At 45.4% G+C, this 22,507-nt stretch overlaps 1 protein-coding gene across 1 annotated transcript in view; it reads left to right on the plus strand.

Annotated features, from left to right (window-relative positions):
* PLEK (pleckstrin) overlaps positions 1–22,507 on the plus strand; it is an 85,495-nt gene that overhangs the window by 18,613 nt on the left and 44,375 nt on the right. Inside the window, exons 2-6 of the mRNA XM_075338057.1 lie at positions 2,468–2,620; positions 2,885–3,066; positions 13,038–13,129; positions 17,241–17,425; positions 17,968–18,072. Of these exons, the coding sequence (XP_075194172.1) occupies positions 2,468–2,620; positions 2,885–3,066; positions 13,038–13,129; positions 17,241–17,425; positions 17,968–18,072 (717 nt within the window). The remainder of the gene's footprint in view (positions 1–2,467; positions 2,621–2,884; positions 3,067–13,037; positions 13,130–17,240; positions 17,426–17,967; positions 18,073–22,507) is intronic.

A 22,507-nucleotide genomic window follows, 5' to 3' on the forward strand; every position in this document is an offset into this window, starting at 1 on the left:
TCTGTGTATTTATTTCTATTAAAGTATTTTTTCTATCTGTGGTGTCTTTTTTTTTTAACCCTTTATTGGAGATTCTTAATGGCTGGGTCAAACTTGCCTGACATTAATAATCTCTGGCTTAATACTAGCTAGTAAAACAAAGCTAGTATTAACTCATTATTACCCAGCAAGCCACCCGGCTTCAGGGCTGCTGGAAGAGTTGGATACAGCGCCAGATGATGGCGCTTCTATGAAAGCGCCATTTTCTGGGGCGGCTGCGGACTGCAATTCGCAGCAGAGGCGCCCAGAAAGCTCGGGCCAACCTGTGCTGCGGATTCCAATTTACAGCTGCATAGTTGTACCTGGCTGTACACAAAAATGGGATGAAGCCTGTCGATTTTTTTTTTTAATTATTTGATGAAATTCATGAAGTAATTAAAAAAAGGGCTTCCCTATTTTTTTAGTTCCCAGCTGGGTACAAATAGGCAGCTTGGGGGCAGCCGTACCTGCCTGCTATACCTGGCTAGCATACAAAAATATGGCGAAGCCCACGTCATTTTTTTGGGGGGGGGGGGCAAAAAACTCCTGCATACAGTCCTGGATGGAGTATGCTGAGCCTTGAAGTTCTGCAGCTGCTGTCTGCTCTCCTGCATACACTAGTGAATGGAGCATGCTGAGCCTTGTTGTTCTGCAGCTGCTGTCTACTCCCCTGCATACACTAGTGAATAGAGCATGCTGAGCCTTGTAGTTCTGCAGCTGCTGTCTGCTCTCCTCCATACAGACAGTCCGCAACCACCCCAGAAAATGGCTTTTATACAATCAGCTGATGCATCAGTGCAAAAAAAACAACCCAAAAAACTACACACTTCTGTGGAGACTCCTGTCGAGAGAGGGAGGGAGAGAGAGAGATATGCGGCAATTCCGGGCAGCTGCTGGGTGATATTGTTAGGGTGGTGGGCTCCCCATAATGTGGCGCTCTCCATCCTGACAATACCAGCCTCCAGCCGTGTGGCTTTATCCTGGCTGGTATCAAATATGGGGGGAACCGCTTTTTTTTTTTATTATTTATTTAATTATTTTTCTGCACGATATAGACCCGCCCGCCGGCGGCTGTGATTGGTTGCAGTGATACAGCTGTCACTCATCGTGGGGGCGTGTCAGACTGCAACCAATCATGGGAGCCGGTGTGCGTGGAAAGCACGGAATAACTTATTGAATAATGAAGCGGCAGCCATTTTCAAAAGAGGAAAAGACGCCGCAGATTTGTGACAGCGTTCAGCGAGGCGCCCGTTATCGGTGAATAGGAAAGAGAAGAAATTGTGCTGGGGACGCAGGACGCATGCAGACAGCAATGTGTGTACATAGCCTTACTGTGAAAAGCCGCGTTTTTGGTGCTCGAATCGTTCTCGAATGTAACTCGAACTGTCGAGCTTTTAGCAAAAAGCTCGAGTTCGTCGAACGTCTTGAACACCCCCCAAAATCACTGGAACATGAAATTGGTGAACCTCAAGCCTCGAACATCGCTCATCTCTAGTCCTTAGCACACAGGAAATACAATTGAGCACTGGCAAGGAATAAAAGGAAGCTACACAGTTATATAGGCCCAAACCAAATGGCCTGATTGCAAATCCTACTCAGCTGTCTGGTTCCCTTTTAGCAAGTCAACTGCACTACCAGCACTGACCACAAGAGGGAGCCCCAAACTGGAATCCAATTCAAATGTATTCACAACAGGGTAGTGACTCCATCTTGGCTGCAATCAACATCGACCCCCGGTGAAAAGAACCCTGCAGCGGCGGCCCCCTACCTGGCCACACACCACAGGTGGCGTCACGTATAAACTTTCATTTAAATTCCCCTGTAAATATACCCCTTTTTAAAAAGCATCCAGCGCACGGAACCAGGCAACGGCCACCAGGTGACATTTCCCTAGCAGTACACCGCCTGGGACCAAGTACCCCCATAACCCTGGGCGACACATATATATTCATTTATATAGCGCTATTAATTCCACAGTGTTTTACATACATTGGCAATACTGTCCCCATTGGGGCTCACAATCTAGAGTCCCTTTCAGTATGTCTTTGGAGTTTGGGAGGAAACTGGAGTACCTGGAGGAAACCCACACAAACACGGGGAGAACATACAAACTCCTTGCAGATGGTGTCCTTGGTGGGATTTGAACCCAGGACCCCAGTGCTGCAAGACTGCAATGCTAACCACTGAGCCACTGTGCTAGCAAAATTACCTGAAACATGTTTTCTGCCTCCAGGTAAAGGGGGCTCTGGGTGTCACTACTGTGAGGTGGACAGGAGCTTGATATGGCTGTTGACCCTCTTTCAGAGTTGAATGTTGCTCTCAAGGTCAGAAAGGTTGGGGACCTCATCTCTAGAGGCCATCTTCATTAAGACTGGAGTATACAACGCCAGTCTTAATGATTTGGGGCCTTAATGTTTAGATATTTGATTTCTCTCATCTCACATTTCAGGTCATGTTTAATAAATGGAAGCCAATGTGGGTGACACTGCTGGAAGATGGAATAGAATACTACAAGAAGAAAAGTGACAACAGCCCAAAGGGGATGATACCGCTAAAAGGAGCAGTTATCACAAATCACTGTCAAGAATTCAGCAAAAGGATGGTGAGTGTTGGATAAGGGAGTCACTATTCTCATAGTCTCCATACTGGCTCACATACTGGCTGGATAGCTCGTTCATGTACCTTTTGGATTGTGATGCACTTGAAGTGCTTGAAAAGAATAGTCCGATTTAGCACGTTCATTAGATACCTTTATTAAGAACTTGTTAATTAACTCAGTTTCTTGTGTCCAACAAATTATTACAAATGTGAATTGACAAAATACTTGAATACACTTAAGATAACATTTTGATCTTCCCTATCATAGTTTGTGTTTAAGCTTACAACCGCTAAACAGCAGGATCACTACTTCCAAGCGTCTCACCACGAAGAGCGTGACGCTTGGGTAAAAGACTTAAAAAGAGCAGCAAAATGTATTGCGGATGGTCAAAAGTTTGCAAGGAAATCCACCCGAAAGTCAATCAGATTACCAGACACAATTAATTTGGGGTAAGTACACAATAAATGCATAAGAAATACAATGGTGAATCTGAACACCTTGGTTTGGTAAAGATGAGTCTGATTACATTAAATTATTACACACAAGACAAACACTTCTGGGCTCACAGTTAGAGGGGTTTTCCACTACCATGACCCCCTTTTATTTGTTCTAACTATTCCTAACTAACACTTTCACAATACATTTCTGGTACTTACCCTGCTCCTGTAAGCTTATTTCTTTGTGGCATGTATATTCCTATGTTGATGTATTAGCTTTGATCTTACCGGTATGGAGATTGGAATCAGACAAGCTGAGCAGGGCATTTCACTGACGGGGGCAGGGCTGCCTATCTGTGAGTGACAGCAGTCTGGGGGCACATGCCCCAGTCAGTTCTGACTCTCCTCTCAGCCTGCTTTACGGTGTGTTGCTTTGATGTGACAAGCACTGCAATATGCCAATCATTAGACAGTATATCACATCGCACTACATGCTCATAGCAGTACTTGTCGCATCAAAGCACCGCACTGTAAAGCAGACTGAGAGAAGAGTGAAGTGTAATCTGGGCATGACCGCCCAGACTGCTGTCACTCACAGAGAAGTGCCCCCCCCACCAGTGACACGCCCTGCTCAGTTTGTCCAATTCCGGACATGAAGGATCAATGCTAAAACATCAACATAGGAATATACGCTCCTAAGAGAGATAATCTTACTGGAGCAGGGTAGGTAGTAGAAGTATATAAGGAAAGTGTTAGTTAGGACAAGTTAGGACAAATGAAAGGTGGGCTTATTAGTAGTGGAAAACCTCTTTAATGATGCCCACCCTGTGAGTCTATCTTACAAATCTATGTTCTTATAATCTTTTAGAAAATCTGAGTTAATACAGTGGGTCCCCTCGTTCACAACCTTAAACTTTATTGTATGAATATCCTTCTCCTCTCACTTGTCTTGTCTGGCTTTACCTAACAACCCATTCATTTCAACAGATGCCTTGTGTATTCTTAAGGTGCTCTTCTATTGGCTGATTATTGGGAATGAGTATTCATGATAATCAGCCTATTTAAACATTCTGATAATCACTTTCCAAATGAACAAACTGCTCATTCATTGGATGAAGTAATTTTTAAGCTTACCTAAATATCTTCATTCTTTCTACCACATAGCCCTGTTTTAACAAGCATATGCTGTTGAGAACAGCGATGTTGCACAGAAAGTTTGTATTGACGATCACTCTGCGCATGTGGAAGCATGGTCAGCTTGTCTAAATAGTCTATTAAGTGTCAATGAACTTTCATGTAGCGAATTGGGGGTCATTTAATGTGCTTAATAGATGGACCTAAACGTCACTCTGTAGGATACCACCCAATTCACAATGTAGAAGTTGAATCTGGCACTCGTATGATGCAAGTAAAAAACGTGATTTGTTAGGAAATGCAAGCCAACAAATGTAACATTTTGGTCTGCTGTTAGACTTTCATCAGATAGATTGCAAAAGAAAAAGACCCCAGTGCATAGCTCAATATGAATGGGGTAGCATATTCTTTGCACTTCTACCCTATTCATATATTCATATACTCATAGAATGGTGGAGTTGGAAGGGACCTCAAGGGCCATCGGGTCCATCCCCCTGCAAGTGCAGGTTTTCCTAAATCATCCCAGCTATATGTTTATCCAGTTTCCGCTTGAAGATTTCCATTGATGTAATAGAATCATAGAATGGTAGAGTTGGAAGGGACCTCATATTGTAGCTATATATTGGGGGTCTTGTAATTTGGCAATCCATCTGATGAAGGTCCAATTAACAGACCAAAACGTTTTCTATTTGCATCGTATGAGTGCCAGATTCATTTTCTACATGGCCATTTAATGTGGGTCTGCCTAGCTAAATGCCCCCCTACTATCATGTATACCCACAGATTACAGATGATATTTAATCTGTGTGACTCCTCTCCTTCAAAATTTGCAGTTAGGGTACCCTTACTCAGTTGAGTGCAGATCCCAGAAGTTCGATATCCCACACAGATCAAATATTTTATAAATAGTGTAGATGCTAAACATTTCATATAATACCGGACCGGTCATTTCTGTGATATGAAGGTTACATATTGAGTCCTTTCCATTTTGTAACCATGTATGGGAAATTTGAAGTTCACAGAAATGAACGTTGAAACTTGCAGCCTCAACCGTGTGAAATGATCAATCATGTGAAACAGAAATTTGTGAGGTGTCAGAAAAATGTGTCTGAGAAAGAACAAGCAATTTTTTCTTTCCTAAAATCACGTAAAATGTGACGATTTTAACCCAACATCTATCAGTCTGTACTTGCCCCAAAATCAATATCTGGATTAGAAGGCTATGTACATCTCTGAAATAGCATTTTATTATTTTTTTTCGCCCCAATGTACCTATAGTGAGAAATTAAGCAAAATATTAGTCTTTATTAAAAATATTTCTACCTTCAACCTGTCCCCTTTTTCTTGCTTAATTGCATTTGATGGGTTGTCTAGGAGTACAGATATAGCGAGTGTGCCGCCCCCGTGCCAGCAGCCGGTGCTGCTCGGATCCAGATCTACGGTACGGCTCGAGGGATCCTCCGGACCCAGAGGTTGCGCAGACACTCCGATTGAAAGGGGGGGACGTATTTATACTGGATTGGTTGTAAAATGTCTGTGACGCCACCCACGGTTGTTTGGTGAGATGTAGCACCACCGCTGCCGTTGCGGGGCTCCCGGGGACATTGGGCTGGCAGCTCGATGTTAAAGGGAACCTGTCAGCAGAAATGTCCCCTAAAACCTAACAGATTCCCCCTCTGCAGCTCCTGGGCTGCATTCTATAAAGGTCCCTGTTATGATTGTGCCCACTTTCTGACCGAAAAAAAGTGTTTATAAAGTTGTACCTTTTTGGCTTCTGATTCTGTAAATCCGTCACGGGGGCGGGCTGCCTGATGGCCGTTATTCTGCCCCCTGGTCCTGTATGCCGCCCCCATCGCTGATTTCAATACTTCTGGACGCCGCCCACTGCTCCAGCCATCCCCGCGCATGCCCAGTGCCCATCTCTCGGGGATGAGCACTGTGCCCAGTGTCACCGCTTGTGACGTGCACGCAGGGTTAAGATTATGGGCGGTGCTGTGATGTTTATTCCTAAGCAACCGCCCATAATCGCGGGACCGCGCTTTCGGTGTAGTCACTGCTCCGCGCTCTTCCCATCTATTTCCTGCCTCGGGGCAAGATGGGAAGGAGGCGAAGTGAGGTCAGCAGCAGCGCGCTTGCGCAGAAAGAAGCAGGCCGAGGGGGAAAGCGCGGTCCCGCGATTATGGGCGGTTGCTTAGGAATAAACATCACAGCACCGCCCATAATCTTAACCCTGCGTGCACGTCACCAGCGGTGACGCTGGGCACAGTGCTCATCCCCGAGAGATGGGCACTGGGCATGCGCGGGGATGGCTGGAGCAGTGGGCGGCGTCCAGAAGTATTGAAATCAGCGATGGGGGCGGCATACAGGACCAGGGGGCAGAATAACGGCCATCAGGCAGCCCGCCCCCGTGACGGATTTACAGAATCAGAAGCCAAAAAGGTACAACTTTATAAACACTTTTTTTCGGTCAGAAAGTGGGCACAATCATAACAGGGACCTTTATAGAATGCAGCCCAGGAGCTGCAGAGGGGGAATCTGTTAGGTTTTAGGGGACATTTCTGCTGACAGGTTCCCTTTAACCCCTCCGTGGGTAGGATGGATGTACCGGGGTCTAGTGTTGTGCAGGGTTGCAGGGGTCAGCACACTTACAGTTCGGTTGTCCTGGTGCTGGATGAGGTTGCAGTGATGTGTGGAGTCAATAAACACAACGTTCTTTTGGTAAACCAAGGGGATGGTGGCCGTCTGCCTGCAGACGGGTGTATCTGGTCCCACACCCGGGTTGGTAGTCAAAGTCTCTCTCCTCTGCACTTAGTGTGTTGTAGGTAGGACTTCCCAGTTTGAAACACGGGAGTCAGCTCCCGGTCTTTTGGTTGGGAGCCGTGCCTGTCTGACGCTGACCCTTGGGATCTACGGGCCCTGGCGGTTGCCCTATCCCCCTTGGTGGGTGGTTGTCTACTTTTCGGGACTTAGGTTGGGACAGGACTTAAAATCCTGCCCTCAATCGGTTAATTAGCCGGGCCGTCTGTGCTGGTCCTGGCTTCAGGGTCCGAGTACCCCCTCTGTGCTCACGGTTTCCGGGTCAGGTCTCCGGTGTCGGTACCGGCGGGCTCCAACCCTGTCCCGGTCCACCCCGGATCTCCAGCAGCCGTCTTCCCATCTCCTACAGACCCTGACTACCGTCTGCCGCCTAGCCAGAACGTCAGGGCTCCAACCCCGACGCCTGTCAGTTAGCACCTCAATCCACTCTGCTCCACTCCACACTCAAACTGACTGTTTTCCCGCCCCGGGCTCTCCAGACCCCTAGGTGGGTGTTTCCTAACCACCTGGTCCTGCCCACTGGTGTATCTGTCCTTCCCTGAGGTGGGTGACTAGGGTTTCAGGTCGGCTGATTTAACCCCGTGTGGGATGGGTGTTATGCGGGGGCCTAACCTGTGTGACTACCTGGTTTTCCAGGGCATTACATGAGCATGACCTGTTCAGCCGAGGTCTCTTACTGTAGTGCCCCATGTATGGTAGTTGCATAGTACAGTCATGGCAAAAAGTTTTGAGAATGACACCAAAATTATATTTTCACATAATCTGTTGCCCTCTGGTTTTTAATTGTGTTTGTCTGATGTTTACATCACATACAGAAATATAATTGCAATCATTTTATGAGTACCAAAAGGTTATATTGACAGTTAGAATGAGTTAATGCAGCAAGTCAATATTTGCAGTGTTGACCCTTCTTCTTCTGGACCTCTGCAATTTTCCCTGGCATGCTTTCAATCAACTTCTGGATCAAATCCTGACTGATAGCTGTCCATTCTTGCAAAAGCAATGCTTGCATTTTGCCAGAATGTGTTGGTTTTTGTTTGTCCACCCGTCTCTTGATGATTGCCCACAAGTTCTCAATGGGATTAAGATCTGGGGAGTTTCCAGGCCATGGACCCAAAATCTCTGTTTTGTTCCATGAGCCATTTAGTGATCACCTTTTCTTTATGGCAAGGTGCTCCATCATGCTGGAAAAGGCATTGTTGGGCGCCAAACTGCTCTTGGACAGTTGGGAGAAGTTGCTCTTGGAGGACATTCTGGTACCATTCTTTACTCATGGCTGTGTTTTTAGGCAAGACTGTGAGTGAGCCAATTCCCTTGGCTGAGAAGCAACCCCACACATGAATCATTTCAGGATGCTTAACAGTTGGCATGAGACAAGACTGGTGGTAGCGCTCACCTCTTCTTCTCCTAATAAGCTGTTTTCCAGATGTCCCAAACAATCGAAAAGGGGATTCATCTGAGAAAATGACTTTACCCCAGTCCTCAGCAGTCCACTCCCTGTACCTTTTGCAGAACATCAGTCGGTCCCTGATGTTTTTTCTGGAGAGAAGTGGCTTCTTTGCTGCCCTCCTTGAAACCAGGCCTTGCTCAAGCAGTCTCCGCCTCACAGTGCGTGCAGAAGCACTCACACCAGCCTGCTGCCATTGCTGAGATAGCTCGGCACTGCTGGTAGTCCGATCCCGCAGCTGAAACAGTTTTAAGATACGGTCCTGGCGTTTGCTGGTCCTTCTTGGGCGCCCAGGAGCCTTTTTGGCAACAATGGAAGCTCTCTCCTTGAAGTTTTTGATGATGCGATAGATTGTTGACTGAGGTGCAATCTTTGTAGCTGCGATACTCTTCCCTGTTAGGCCATTTTTGTGCAGAGCAATGATGGTTGCACGTGTTTCTTTAGAGATAACCATGGTTAACTGAAGAGAAACAATGATACCAAGCACCAGCCTCCTTTTAAAGTGTCCAGTGGTGTCATTCTTACTTAATCATGACTGATTGATCGCCAGCCCTGTCCTCATCAACACCCACACCTGTGTTAATGGAACAATCACTAAAACAATGTTAGCTGCTCCTTTTAAGGTAGGAATGCAATGATGTTGAAATGTGTTTTGGGGGTTGAAGTTCATTTTCTTAGCCAATATTGATTTTGCAAGTAATTGCTGTTAAGCTGATCACTCTTTATGACATTCTGCAGTATATACAAATTGCCATTAGAAAAACTTAAGCAGTAGACTTTGTAAAAATTAATATTTGTAGCATTCTCAAAACTTTTGGCCATGACTGTATACAAAGTGTACGAATGAGTGTGTTACATAAATAATGTACTGTAGGTGCACCATGTTAATGGCTTTTTATCCAATACCTGTACAGATACTAGTTATTATATTTGCAGTGAAAAGGATTTAAGGGGTATTTCTCCAGTTTTCAGTTATTCCTCATATATGGGATAGGAGAAATTAACTTCCCAATTGCTGGGGTTCGAGTGATTGATGAAATCCCCACCAATCCAGCAAACCCTTTGTGAGTGGAGTGATGGGCGATCATGCAAATTGCAGCTCCATTACTTTTTAATGGGCTCAACAAGATAACTGAACTCTGCTCTCAGCTTGGCTTTGGCAGTTTCAAAAGATTGAATGGAGTAGCAGTGTGCATGGTGTACCACTGCTTCATTTACCTGGGGCTCCTCAGATCTTCCACTTGAGTGATTAAACAATATTAGTTGTGAAGGTGGGTATATACATATATTATACATACATACATCCAGTACAGACCAAAAGTTTGGACACACCTTCTCATCTCTAGAACAACTGTTAAGAGGAGACTTTGTGCAGCAGGCCTTCATGGTAAACTAGCTGCTAGGAAACCACTGCTAAGGACAGGCAACAAGCAGAAGAGACTTGTTTGGGCTAAAGAACACTAGGAATGGACATTAGACCAGTGGAAACCTGTGTTTTGGTCTGATGAGTCCAAACTTGAGAACTTTGGATCCAACCACCGTGTCTTTGTAGAAAAAGTGAACGGATGGACTCTACATGGCTGGTTCCCGCCGTGAAGCATGGAGGAGGAGGTGTGATGGTGTGGGGGTGCTTTGCTGGTGACACTGTTGGGGATTTATTCAAAATTGAAGGCATACAGAACCAGCATGGCTACCACAGCATCTTGCAGCGGTGTGCTATTCCATCATTTATTTTTCAACAGGACAATGACCCCAAACACACCTCCAGGCTGTGTAAGGGCTATTTGACCAAGAAGGAGAGTGATGGGGTGCTACGCCAGATGACCTGGTCTCCACAGTCACCAGACCTGAACCCAATCGAGATGGTTTGGGGTGAGCTGGACCGCAGAGTGAAGGCAAAAGGGCCAACATGTGCTAAGCATCTCTGGGAACTCCTTCAAGACTGTTGGAAAACCATTTCTGGTGACTACCTCTTGAAGCTCATCAAGAGAAATCTAAGAGTGTGCAAAGTAGTAATGAAAGCAAAAGGTGGCTACTTTAAAGAACCTAGAATATAAAACATATTTCCAGTTGTTTCACACTTTTTTAAGTATTTCATTCCACGTTTTAATTCATAGTTTTGATGCCTTCAATGTGAATCTACAATTTTCAGGGTCCTGAAAATAAAGAAAACTCTTTGAATGAGAAGGCGTGTCCAAACTTTTGGTCTGTACAGTATATATATATATATATATATATATATATATATGTGTGTGTATGTGTATATATATATATATATATATATATATATATATAATACATATGTTGTAAGGTGCCAAGCTGGCACGGTGTGGCTAGCCTCAGTGATGTAGGATCCGGGAAAAGTAGGCTCCAGCATGCATGGTGCTGATAGCGTTTTAATGGGCTCGGATTTTGGGTCTGGGTTTTAGGAGCAGCCAGAAGGGTAAGGGGACTAACTACTCCGATACCCCCAGCCCAGGTTTTCCAGGTAGTCCAGGTCCTGTTAAAAGCGCTACCTCAGAAGGGTGTGTGAGTACAGTTAGAGAGACCTCTGGTGTTGTTCTGTCTTTTCCAGAGAATCTAAGGGGTGTTTTACATGCTGCAACATCGCTGCCGATATATCGTCGGGATCACGTCGTTAGTGACATCTGGCGCCGGTAGCGACATCGCAGTGTGTGACACAAATGAGCGACGATCAACGAGCGCAAAAACGTGCAAAATCGTTTCTCGTTGACACGTCGTTCATTTCCATAATATCGATGCTGCTGCAGGTACGATGTTGTTTGTCTTCCTGCAGCAGCACACATCACTAAGTCTGACACCGCTGGAACGAGAAACATCTCCTTAACTGCGTCCACCGGCAATGAGAAAGGAAGGAGGTGGGCGGGATGTTTGCCCTGCTCATCTCCACCCCTCCTCTGCTATTGGCCGGCTGCTTAGTGACGCCACCGTGATGTCGCTATGACACCAAATGCACCTCCCCCTTAAAGGAGGGATTGTTCGGCGACCAGAGCAATGTCACACACAAGATATGTGCGTGTGATGCTGCCGTAGCGATAATGTTTGCTACGGCAGTGATCACTAAATGTCGTACATACGACGGGGGCAGGTGCTATTGCAGCGTGTAAAGCACCCCTAAGACTTGGGCTTGTACTTAGTGGGTGAGCCCATGCTACATTATGAACTGTTTATATTCTGTTTGTTGCCTTTATGCCGAAGGAAAGGTTGTTTTGTTGTCCATTATGCTGAGAGTTTATGAAGTCTAATAAACTTTCCTGTTTGCACTAAGAAACCTTATGCCTGTGTGGACACTACCCAGCTGCCTGGAAGCGAGGGGATCCTTTCATTTTGTATATATATATATATATATATATATATGTGCCGCCCCCGTGCCAGCAGCCGGCGCTGCTCGGATCCGGGCCTTCTGCGGTGGTGGCTCAAGGGTCTCCCGACTCGGGGGTCTCGCGGACATGCCGAATAAAAAAGGGGGACGTAGATGTATGGGCTAGGCTGTAGTAAGTTCGTGATGCCACCCACGGTGTATGGTGAAGTGGGACACCACCGCTGCTGTTGTGGGGCACCCGGCGGAGATGTTACGGTAGCCAGTTGTTAACCCCTCTGTGGGTAGGGATGGTTGCCCGGGGCCTAGTGACTTTGTGCAGGGTAAAGCGACAGCAAAGAGATATTTGAGTACTCACAGTCAATAAACCACACGAGTCTTTTAACCAAGGTGCTGATGGCCGGCCGCCGCGGCCGGTTGCATTCCGTTCCCCCACCCGGGCTGGTGGTCTCTGTCCTGTTCCTCTGCACTGTCTTTTGTGTAGATGGACTGCCTAGTGTAAAACTCAGGAGTCCGCTCCCTGCTTGATGTGGCCTAAGGAGCCGTGCCAGCAGACGCTGGCCCGTGGGATCTATGGACCCTGGCAGTGGCCTCCTATCCCTATCGGTGGGCTGTTGTCTTCTATGAGGGACTTTGGGTGGGACAGGACCTATAATCCTGGCCTCAATCGGTGAATTAACCAGTCCGCTTGTTTCTGGTCCTGGCTTCAGGGTTCGAGTACCCCCTTTGTGCTACGGTTTCCGGGTCGGTTCCCCGTGTCGGTATCGGCGGGCTACAACCCTGTCCCGGTCCACCTCGGTTCTGCTGAGCCGTCTTCCCATCTCCTGCTGACGGAGACCACCGTCTGCCTCCTTGCCAAAGTACTAGGGCTTCGACCCTTGCACCGTTCAACTTGAACCTCCTCTGCTGGAGCTACACCTAGCTCCAGCCCACACTCCTCCCAACTTGAACTACAAAACTTCACTGCTTGTTTTCCCGCCCTGGACTGTCTAGACCCCTGGGTGGGCGTGTCCAATCGCCTGGTTCCACCCACTGGTGTGTCTGTCTTTCCCTAAGGGGGGGTGACTAAGGTTTCTAGGTTGGCTGAATGTTTCATAAGTGGGGGATGGTGTTGTGCAGGGGCCTATTTGTGACTACCTGGTTTTGCCAGGGCGTCACATATAGAATTTTATTTTTTTGGTGGTGGAAGAACAAGAAGGGTTATTAAATTTTCTTTTCTAACCATAACCATCTTCCTCTTTGCAGTGAGTTATATATCGCCATGAAAGATCCTGACAAAGGAATTAGAGAAATTAAGTTGGAGAAGGATAAAAAAGTGTTTAATCATTGTTTTACTGGTAAGTCTTATGTATAAGATGCACATTCTCCTTAGATCTGAGGCAAATGTATCAGATTGTATTGTTTGAAGAGCTTAATTTAATATACACACTGTCAAAATTGTTGGTACCCCTCGTTTAATGAAGGAAAAACCCACAATGGTCACAGAAATAACTTGAATCTGACAAAAGTAATAATAAATACAAAAATCTATGAAAATGACCAAATGAAAGTCAGACATTGCTTTTCTGCTTCCACAGAATTTAAAAAAAAAACAAAAAAAACCTCATGAAATAGGCCTGGACAGAAATGATGGTACCCCTGAAAATAATGTGATAAAAGGGACATGTTAAATCAAGGTGTGTCCACTAATTAGCATCACAGGTGTCTACAATCTTGTAATCAGTCAGTGGGCCTGTATATACAGTGCTGGCCAAAAGTATTGGCACCCCTGCAATTCTGTCAAATAATACTCAGTTTCTTCTTGAAAATGATTGCAATCACAAATTCTTTGTTATTATTAACTTCATTTATTTTGCTTGCAATGAAAAAACACAAAATAGAATGAAACAAAAATCAAATCATTGATCATTTCACACAAAACTCAAAAAATGGGCCAGACAAAAGTATTGGCACCCTTAGCCTAATACTTGGTTGCACAACCTTTAGCCAAAATAACTGCGAACAACCGCTTCCGGTAACCATCAATGAGATTCTTAAAATGCTCTCCTGGAATTTTAGACCATTCTTCTTTGGCAAACTGCTCCAGGTCCCTGAGAATTGAAGGGTGCCTTCTCCAAACTGCCATTTTGAGATCTCTCCACAGGTGTTCTATGGGATTCAGGTCTGGACTCATTGCTGGCCACTTTAGTAGTCTCCAGTGCTTTCTATCAAACCATTTTCTAGTGCTTTTTGAAGTGTGTTTTGGGTCATTGTCCTGCTGGAAGACCCATGACCTCTGAGGGAGACCCAGCTTTCTCACACTGGGCCCTACATTATGATGCAAAATTTGTTGGTAGTCTTCAGACTTTATAATGCCATGCACACGGTCAAGCAGTCCAGTGCCAGAGGCAGGAAAGCAACCCCAAAACATCAGTGAACCTCCGCCATGTTTGACTGTAGGGCCCGTGTTCTTTTCTTTGAATGCCTCTTTTTTTTCCTGTAAACTCTATGTTGATGGCTTTTCCCAAAAAGTGCCAATACCTTTGGCCAGCACTGTAGGGCTACAGATAGTCACTGTGCTGTTTGGTGACATGGTGTGTACTATACTCAATATGGATCAGAGGAAGCAAAGGAAAGAGTTGTCTCAGGAGATTAGAAAGAAAATTATAGACAAGCATGTTAAAGGATTAAGGTTATAAGACCATCTCCAAGCAGCTTGATGTTCCTGTGACTACAGTTGCACATATTATTCAGAAATTTAAGATTCATGGGACTGAAGCCAACCTCCCTGGACGTGGCCGCAGGAGGATAATTGATGACAAATCAAAGAGACGGACAGCATGATTAGTAACAAAAGAGCCCAGAAAAACTTCTACAGAGATTAAAGGTGAACTTCAAGATCAAGGAACTCCAGTGTCAGATCACACCGTCTTTCGTTGTTTTTAGCCAAAGTAGACTTCATGGGAGATGACCAAGGAGGACTCCATTGTTGAAAAAAATCATAAAAAGCAAGACTAGAATTTGCCAAATTACATGTTGACAAGCCACAAAGCTTCTGGGAGAATGTCCTATGGACAGATGAGACAAAGATGGAACTTTTTTGGCAAGGCACATAAGCTCTATATTCACAGATGGAAAATTAAGCGTATCAAGAAAAGAACACTGTCCCTACTGTGAAACATGGCGGTGGAGGCTCTGTTATGTTCTGGAGCTGCTTTGCTGCATCTGGCACAGGGTTTCTTGAATCTGTGCAGAGTACAATGAAATCTCAAGACTATCAGGGGATTCTAGAGAGAAATGTGCTGCCCAGCGTCACAAAGCTTGGTCTCAGTCGCAGGTCACGGGTCTTGCAACAGGATAATGACCCAAAATGCACAGCTAAAAACACCCCAGAACGGCTAAGAGGAAAACATTGGACTATTTTGAAGTGGCCTTCTATGAGCCCTGACTTAAATCCTATTGTGCATCTTTGGAAAGAGCTGAAATATTGCTTCTGGAAAAGGCGACCTTCAAACATCAGACAACTGGAGCATTCTCTTGAGGAATGGCCAAAATACCTGTAGAGAGGTACAGGAGTCTCATTGACAGTTACAGGAATTGTTTCATTGCAGTGATTGCCTCAAAAGGTTGTGCAACAAAATGTTAAGTTAAGGATTTCTTATACTGTATTGTATTGTATTGTACTGTATATATAAGGACATCATTTCTGTCCAGGCCGATTTCATGAGTTTTATTTTTTTAAACATTCTGTGGAAGCTGAAAAGCAGCAATGTCTGACTTTCATTTGTTCATTTTCATAGATTTTTTATTTATTATTACTTTTGTCAGATTCAAGTTATTTCTGTCAACATTGTGGGTTTTTCTTTCATTAAACGAGAGGTACCAACAATTTTGACCACGTGTGTTCTAACATTGAGTATGGTGCATGTGTGACGCCCTGCCCTATCAGGACGTCACAGGGTATTGTGCAATTTGCCTTTCTGTGCAATATCCATCTCCTCCTTGGTTAGGGGTCCCTAAACATTGGTATTGCCAAGAACAGCTAATCAAAATCCTAGGAACACTCTGCACCACATCCACCAGACCCACCAGTGGACGGCCTGAGTGGAATAGGATCGCCCACTTGAGGGGTTGGTTAAGGGAGGGTCAGGAGTGTCAGGAGACAGTTAGTTGAGCAGTGACTCTCAAGAGGAGAGGTCACGGGAGTCAGTGGAGAGTGACTCTCAAGAGGAGAGGTCACAGGTTAGGAGCTGGGCTCCTTGAGACTACTAGGTGGCAGACGTTAGTCTGGACCTGGCAGAAGCTGGACCCCGGTCGCAGGGGATCATGACAAGAGGCATGGACTGTCGAGGAGGACAGCCGGCGGCCTTGTGCCATCACCAGGCAGGGACCAGGGCACGACTGGGTATGTGGACCCTAGGTCAAGGAGTAGCATCAGGCGTCCTGACAATTTACCCGACGAGGACGGAGCCTTCAAGATCCGTTCTCCATCCGCTCCAAAATCGGGGTACTAGCGCAACAAGGGGGATAGGACTTTCCACTCACATGGTCCAGAAAATCCCAAGCGTGAACCCTGAGAGCAAGCTCACCCAGTTAGCCACACTGGTGAGCGGGACCCGACCAGTTTTATACTCAAGGGACCAACAAGAGAAACTAGGTGCCAAGGTAAAGGCCATAGACTAACAGGCGACACCAACGGGCACGGGATCCAGGCATGCTCTCTCCAAGCGGCAGCGGTGTCCAGAACTTTGGTTTACCACAGTTGTCAATGTTAGTGTTATTGGACTGAGTACACAAACGACCCCTTATCGTCCCAACGGCACCTCCCCGTCGCACTCATCAAGTCTCGGGGCATCCCCCCTACCCGTGGAGGGGTTAAACATCTGGCTGCCACACCATCGCCACCGGGTACTCCCCATTGCAGCAGTAGTACTTCATCTTACCACGCATCATGGGTGGTGTCACGAACTGTCCTTACAATCCCCTGTAAATAACCCCATTTTTTCTGAGTGGCCACGCGACCCCGACCCTCGGGTTTGGAAATCTCCTCGAGCCACCGCGGATCCGGATCTGAAATGCTATGGATGCATCTAATTCAGGTTCCTGTCTCAGCATCTTAGGTGCATTTATGCCCAACATACAAACAATACAAGGTGGCCATATACATTAGTAACTGCAGCTGTCAGTCGAGCATTAGTTTGTCCGACAGATTTTCCTGCTGACTCTCCAAATACACATGCATGCTCGGCCAATTATTTATGTGTTTTCAGTGGGAACATAAGTATCTGGATTATGTAGTCTGATATCATCATGGCCTCATGTTTATGTTATTTATGTATTTTACTCATTTTATAGACATCATCATCCATGTGTCCATTGGAGTTCGCAATCTACATTTCCTATCACTATGTCAGCAGTATGTCATATGGGCGTTTGGTTTGATTGTGTCTATTTTTCTGGTCATTACAGGTACTTGTGTCATTGATTGGTTAGAAGCTAGTAAATCAGTCAGAAACCGCCAAGAAGGACTTGTCTTGGCTTCTGCCTTACTCAATGAAGGTCACCTTCAGCCTGCTGGAGACGTGTCAAAAAGTGCGGCAGAAGGATTGGCAGAAACAACGTTCCTTGATACTACTGAGGCCTTGTACTACTTTGTAAGTAAAACGCGAACATACCCTAAATGCACCCTTATTTCACCGTTGACCTGTGCCATATACAAGTAATCATCAAGTAGTTTGATGGGTTGACCCAGAACACTCTTGGCACTTCCTTGGAGTCTGACAAAATTGTCTTATTCACACTAAGCTGTACGAGTGCATGCACATTACCTAGGATGCTGGCTTGAATAATAGAATCAAGGGACTATGCGAATGCGCTGGGCTTCAGCTGAACAGTTATAGTGCATGAGTTACACTTTTACTGGGTATATAATACATTATGACATTGCGTAGTTGACCAATTTTGTAGGTCAGACCTTCCATCAGTCTTGGTGGCTACTGATGTACAAGCGACTCACTGAGATTGTACTAAAATGTTACTGATATATAATATATTATTGGCTTCATAAGGGTTAATGTATTAGTAATGTGATCATGAGTTACTGAGAACAGTTATTCAGTGTATTCATTCTATGACATTTTTTCAAAGTATAAACTGAAACTAGACTCTTAGTATCTTCGTGGCTTCCTTTTTGCAGCCAGATAGTGGATTTTTCTGTGAAGACAACTCTAGTGATGACGATGCAATCATCAAAGAGCAATTTCGAGGAATAATTGTGAAGCAAGGATGTTTATTAAAGCAGGTCAGTATTTTATTGCAGTACATATTGTTTCTTTGGGTATATGAAGCACATGATAGCTTTGATTGCCCATCTCATCTTAACAGCAGCCTAGTCACCACCTTAGTGTTAATAGATTGAGGACAACACTTTACTATTTCAGTTATTTGATGTTGAGGAACTTGACTTATCTTGATATTAACACCATGAAACATCGATGGGATGAGTGGTATGCCGGGCGTCAGCTCCCAACATCAGTGTCCCACCTAAACAGTATTATTTAGCTTTATGGACACAGATCCTTCCTACTTCCCAATAGAGTGTCCAACTGAAGTAAAGTCCATAGAGTGAGATGTTCCTGTCATGGCTCAGTTTGGGAATTTGATCTCGTCACCTGTTGTTACATGCTTGTTTCCTCTGTCTCCTAGGCTATTGCATTTTCTTCTCTGTCTAAATGCTGATGGTTCCAATAAGGGCCAGCTCCAGGTTTTTGTAGGCCCTGGGCGAAAGAGTCTCAGTGGGCCCCATCCACACATAGACATGCACAGATACATACACATACAGGCACACGTACACATACTTATTTAAAGAGAAATTCACAAAAACACATAAATAGACATAAATCTATACACAGTCACATACACTGACATACATAGATACACATCATACATGCACACACAGACACATTATTTTTATATATTTATACTGTATATATATTTCTAATATAGGGAATCCAGCAACAGCCTCATTCACCTCCCGGCTTGTCTAACAGACATGGCCACACATAGAGCACACTAACACTGCTGTATATACAGTTAGGTCCAGACATATTTGGACAGTGACACAATTTTCGCGAGTTGGGCTCTGCATGCCACCACATTGGATTTGAAATGAAATGTCTACAACAGAATTAAAGTGCAGATTGTAACGTTTAATTTGAAGGTTTGAACAAAAATATCTGATAGAAATTGTAGGAATTGTACACATTTCTTTACAAACACTCCACATTTTAGGAGGTCAAAAGTAATTGGACAAATAAACCAAACCCAAACAAAATATTTTTATTTTCAATATTTTGTTGTGAATCCTTTGGAGGCAATCACTGCCTTAAGTCTGGAACCCATGGACATCACCAAACGCTGGGTTTCCTCCTTCTTAATGCTTTTCCAGGCCTTTACAGCCGCAGCCTTCATGTCTTGCTTGTTTGTGGGTCTTTCCGTCTTAAGTCTGGATTTGAGCAAGTGAAATGCATGCTCAATTGGGTTAAGATCTGGTGATTGACTTGGCCATTGCAGAATGTTCCACTTTTTTGCACTCATGAACTCCTGGGTAGCTTTGGCTGTATGCTTGGGGTCATTGTCCATCTGTACTATGAAGCGCCGTCCGATCAACTTTGCGGCATTTGGCTGAATCTGGGCTGAAAGTATATCCCGGTACACTTCAGAATTCATCCGGCTACTCTTGTCTGCTGTTATGTCATCAATAAACACAAGTGACCCAGTGCCATTGAAAGCCATGCATGCCCATGCCATCACGTTGCCTCCACCATTTTTTACAGAGGATGTGGTGTGCCTTGGATCATGTGCCATTCCCTTTCTTCTCCAAACTTTTTTCTTCCCATCATTCTGGTACAGGTTGATCTTTGTCTCATCTGTCCATAGAATACTTTTCCAGAACTGAGCTGGCTTCATGAGGTGTTTTTCAGCAAATTTAACTCTGGCCTGTCTATTTTTGGAATTGATGAATGGTTTGCATCTAGATGTGAACCCTTTGTATTTACTTTCATGGAGTCTTCTCTTTACTGTTGACTTAGAGACAGATACACCTACTTCACTGAGAGTGTTCTGGACTTCAGTTGATGTTGTGAACGGGTTCTTCTTCACCAAAGAAAGTATGCGGTGATCATCCACCACTGTTGTCATCCGTGGACGCCCAGGCCTTTTTGAGTTCCCAAGCTCACCAGTCAATTCCTTTTTTGTCAGAATATACCCAACTGTTGATTTTCCTACTCCAAGCATGTCTGCTATCTCTCTGATGGATTTTTTCTTTTTTTTCAGCCTCAGGATGTTCTGCTTCACCTCAATTGAGAGTTCCTTAGACCGCATGTTGTCTGGTCACAGCAACAGCTTCCAAATGCAAAACCACACACCTGTAATCAACCCCAGACCTTTTAACTACTTCATTGATTACAGGTTAACGAGGGAGACGCCTTCAGAGTTAATTGCAGCCCTTAGAGTCCCTTGTCCAATTACTTTTGGTCCCTTGAAAAAGAGGAGGCTATGCATTACAGAGCTATGATTCCTAAACCCTTTCTCCGATTTGGATGTGAAAACTCTCATATTGCAGCTGGGAGTGTGCACTTTCAGCCCATATTATATATATAATTGTATTTCTGAACATGTTTTTGTAAACAGCTAAACTAACAAAACTTGTGTCACTGTCCAAATATTTCTGGCCCTGACTGTACATCACAAGACAGGCTGGGGACATACACATTACTGGGGGGAATACATATTACTGGGGAAAGAGGTATACAGCAATGGGGAGCATACAGCTCTAGAGGAGGGCAGTGACTCTGAGGTGGGGGGACAAACAGCTGTGAGGTGGGGGGGTGACATGCAGCTCTGGGGGTATACAACTCTGGGGTGGTGGGGGACATACGGCTCTGGGGGGTATACAGCACTGTGGTGGGGGATCATACAGCTCTGAGGAGGTATACAGCACCAGGGTGGAGGGAACATACAGCTCTGAGGGGGTATACAGCACCTGGGTGGAGGGGACATACAACTCTGGGGGTATAGTAGTATGCAGCCCCCATATTGTGTTATGAAGCCCCCATTGTCCTCCATATAGTATTATGTAGCCCCCATATGCACTATGCAGCCCCCATATAACATTAAGCAGCCCCCATATAGCACAATGCAGACCCATATAGCATTAGGCACCTTCATGTAGTATACAGCCCTCATATAGCACAATGCAGACCCAGATAGCAATAGGCACCCTCATGTAGTATACAGCCCACATATAGCACAATACAGACCCAGATAGCATTAGGCACCCTCATGTAGTATACAGCCCTTATATACCACAGTGCAGAGCCAGATAGCATTAGGCACCCTCATGTAGTACACAGCACCTATATAGCACAGTGCAGAGCCAGATAGCATTAGGCACCCTCATGTAGTACACAGCACCTATATAGCACAGTGCAGAGCCAGATAGCATTAGGTATCCTTATGTAGTACACAGCCCTATATAGTAATGTGCAGACCCAGACAGCACAGTGCAGAGCCAGATAGCATAAGGCAGCCTCATGTAGTATACATCTTGTATATAGCACAGCCTGTATATAGCACAGTGTAGAGCCAGATAGCAATAGGCACCCTCATGTAGCATACAGCTTGTATATAGCACAGCCTGTATATAGCACAGTGTAGAGCCAGATAGCAATAGGCACCCTCATGTAGCATACAGCTTGTATATACTGTAGCACAGCCTGAATATAGCACAGTGCAGAGCCAGATAGCAATAGGCACCCTCATGTAGTATACAGCTTGTATATATCACAGCCTTTATATAACACAGTGCAGAGCCAGATAGCAGTAGGCACCCTCATGTAGTATACAGCTTGTATATATCACAGCCTGTATATAGCATAGTGCAGAGCCAGATAGCAATAGACACCCTCATGTAGCATACAGCTTGTATATACGCTATATACAAGCTGTATGCTACATGAGGCTGCCTATTGCTATGTGGCTCTGCACTGTGCTATATACAGGCTGTGCTATATAATATAGCACAGCCTGTATACAGCACAGTGCAGAGCCAGAGAGCAGTAGGCACCCTCATGTAGTATACAGTGATTACTACTCACTTCTTCTCGTTCCCCCCGCTGATCCAGTCTCCTCGGCTCGCATTGCTGTCGCTTGCTCTGACCTCTCAGCAGGCGCGCAGTGATGACGTCACCGCACTCTGCTGCAGAGCTGCCAGAACGCCGACAGTTACAGCGGGGAGAATGAAGAGAGAGGGAGCGCGCCGCTCACTCTCTTATCATTGCTCTCAATTGTATCGGCACCTGCGATGCCGATACAATTGAAAGCGTGATCCTTGGCGGGGGGAGGGGGGCGGTGACAGCGTGGCCACCGGGCCCCCCTGAGTAGCGGTGCGCCACTCCTGCCACCGCGAGTGGGCACCCCCCCGGCAGCTCAGGGCCCCGGCATTTGACCGGGTTTGCCGGGTGCTGGCGCCGGCCCTGGTTCCAATTGTCTTTGTTCTCCCTTCTTGGTTGACGCCTCTCCAGATATTTCTCATTTTCCTATTTTGATCTGCCCTATCACATTCTGGATTTAGTTTTAGATTTTGACATTTCATTGCACTTTCTTCATAGCTATAACGCTAAGTGTTCCAGGGAGTTCTAGCCCTTCAGCTTAAGGGTTTACCTTATTGGGTAAGC

This window comes from Anomaloglossus baeobatrachus, chromosome 3 (genome assembly GCF_048569485.1).
Source record: "Anomaloglossus baeobatrachus isolate aAnoBae1 chromosome 3, aAnoBae1.hap1, whole genome shotgun sequence".
Lineage (NCBI taxonomy): Eukaryota > Metazoa > Chordata > Amphibia > Anura > Aromobatidae > Anomaloglossus > Anomaloglossus baeobatrachus.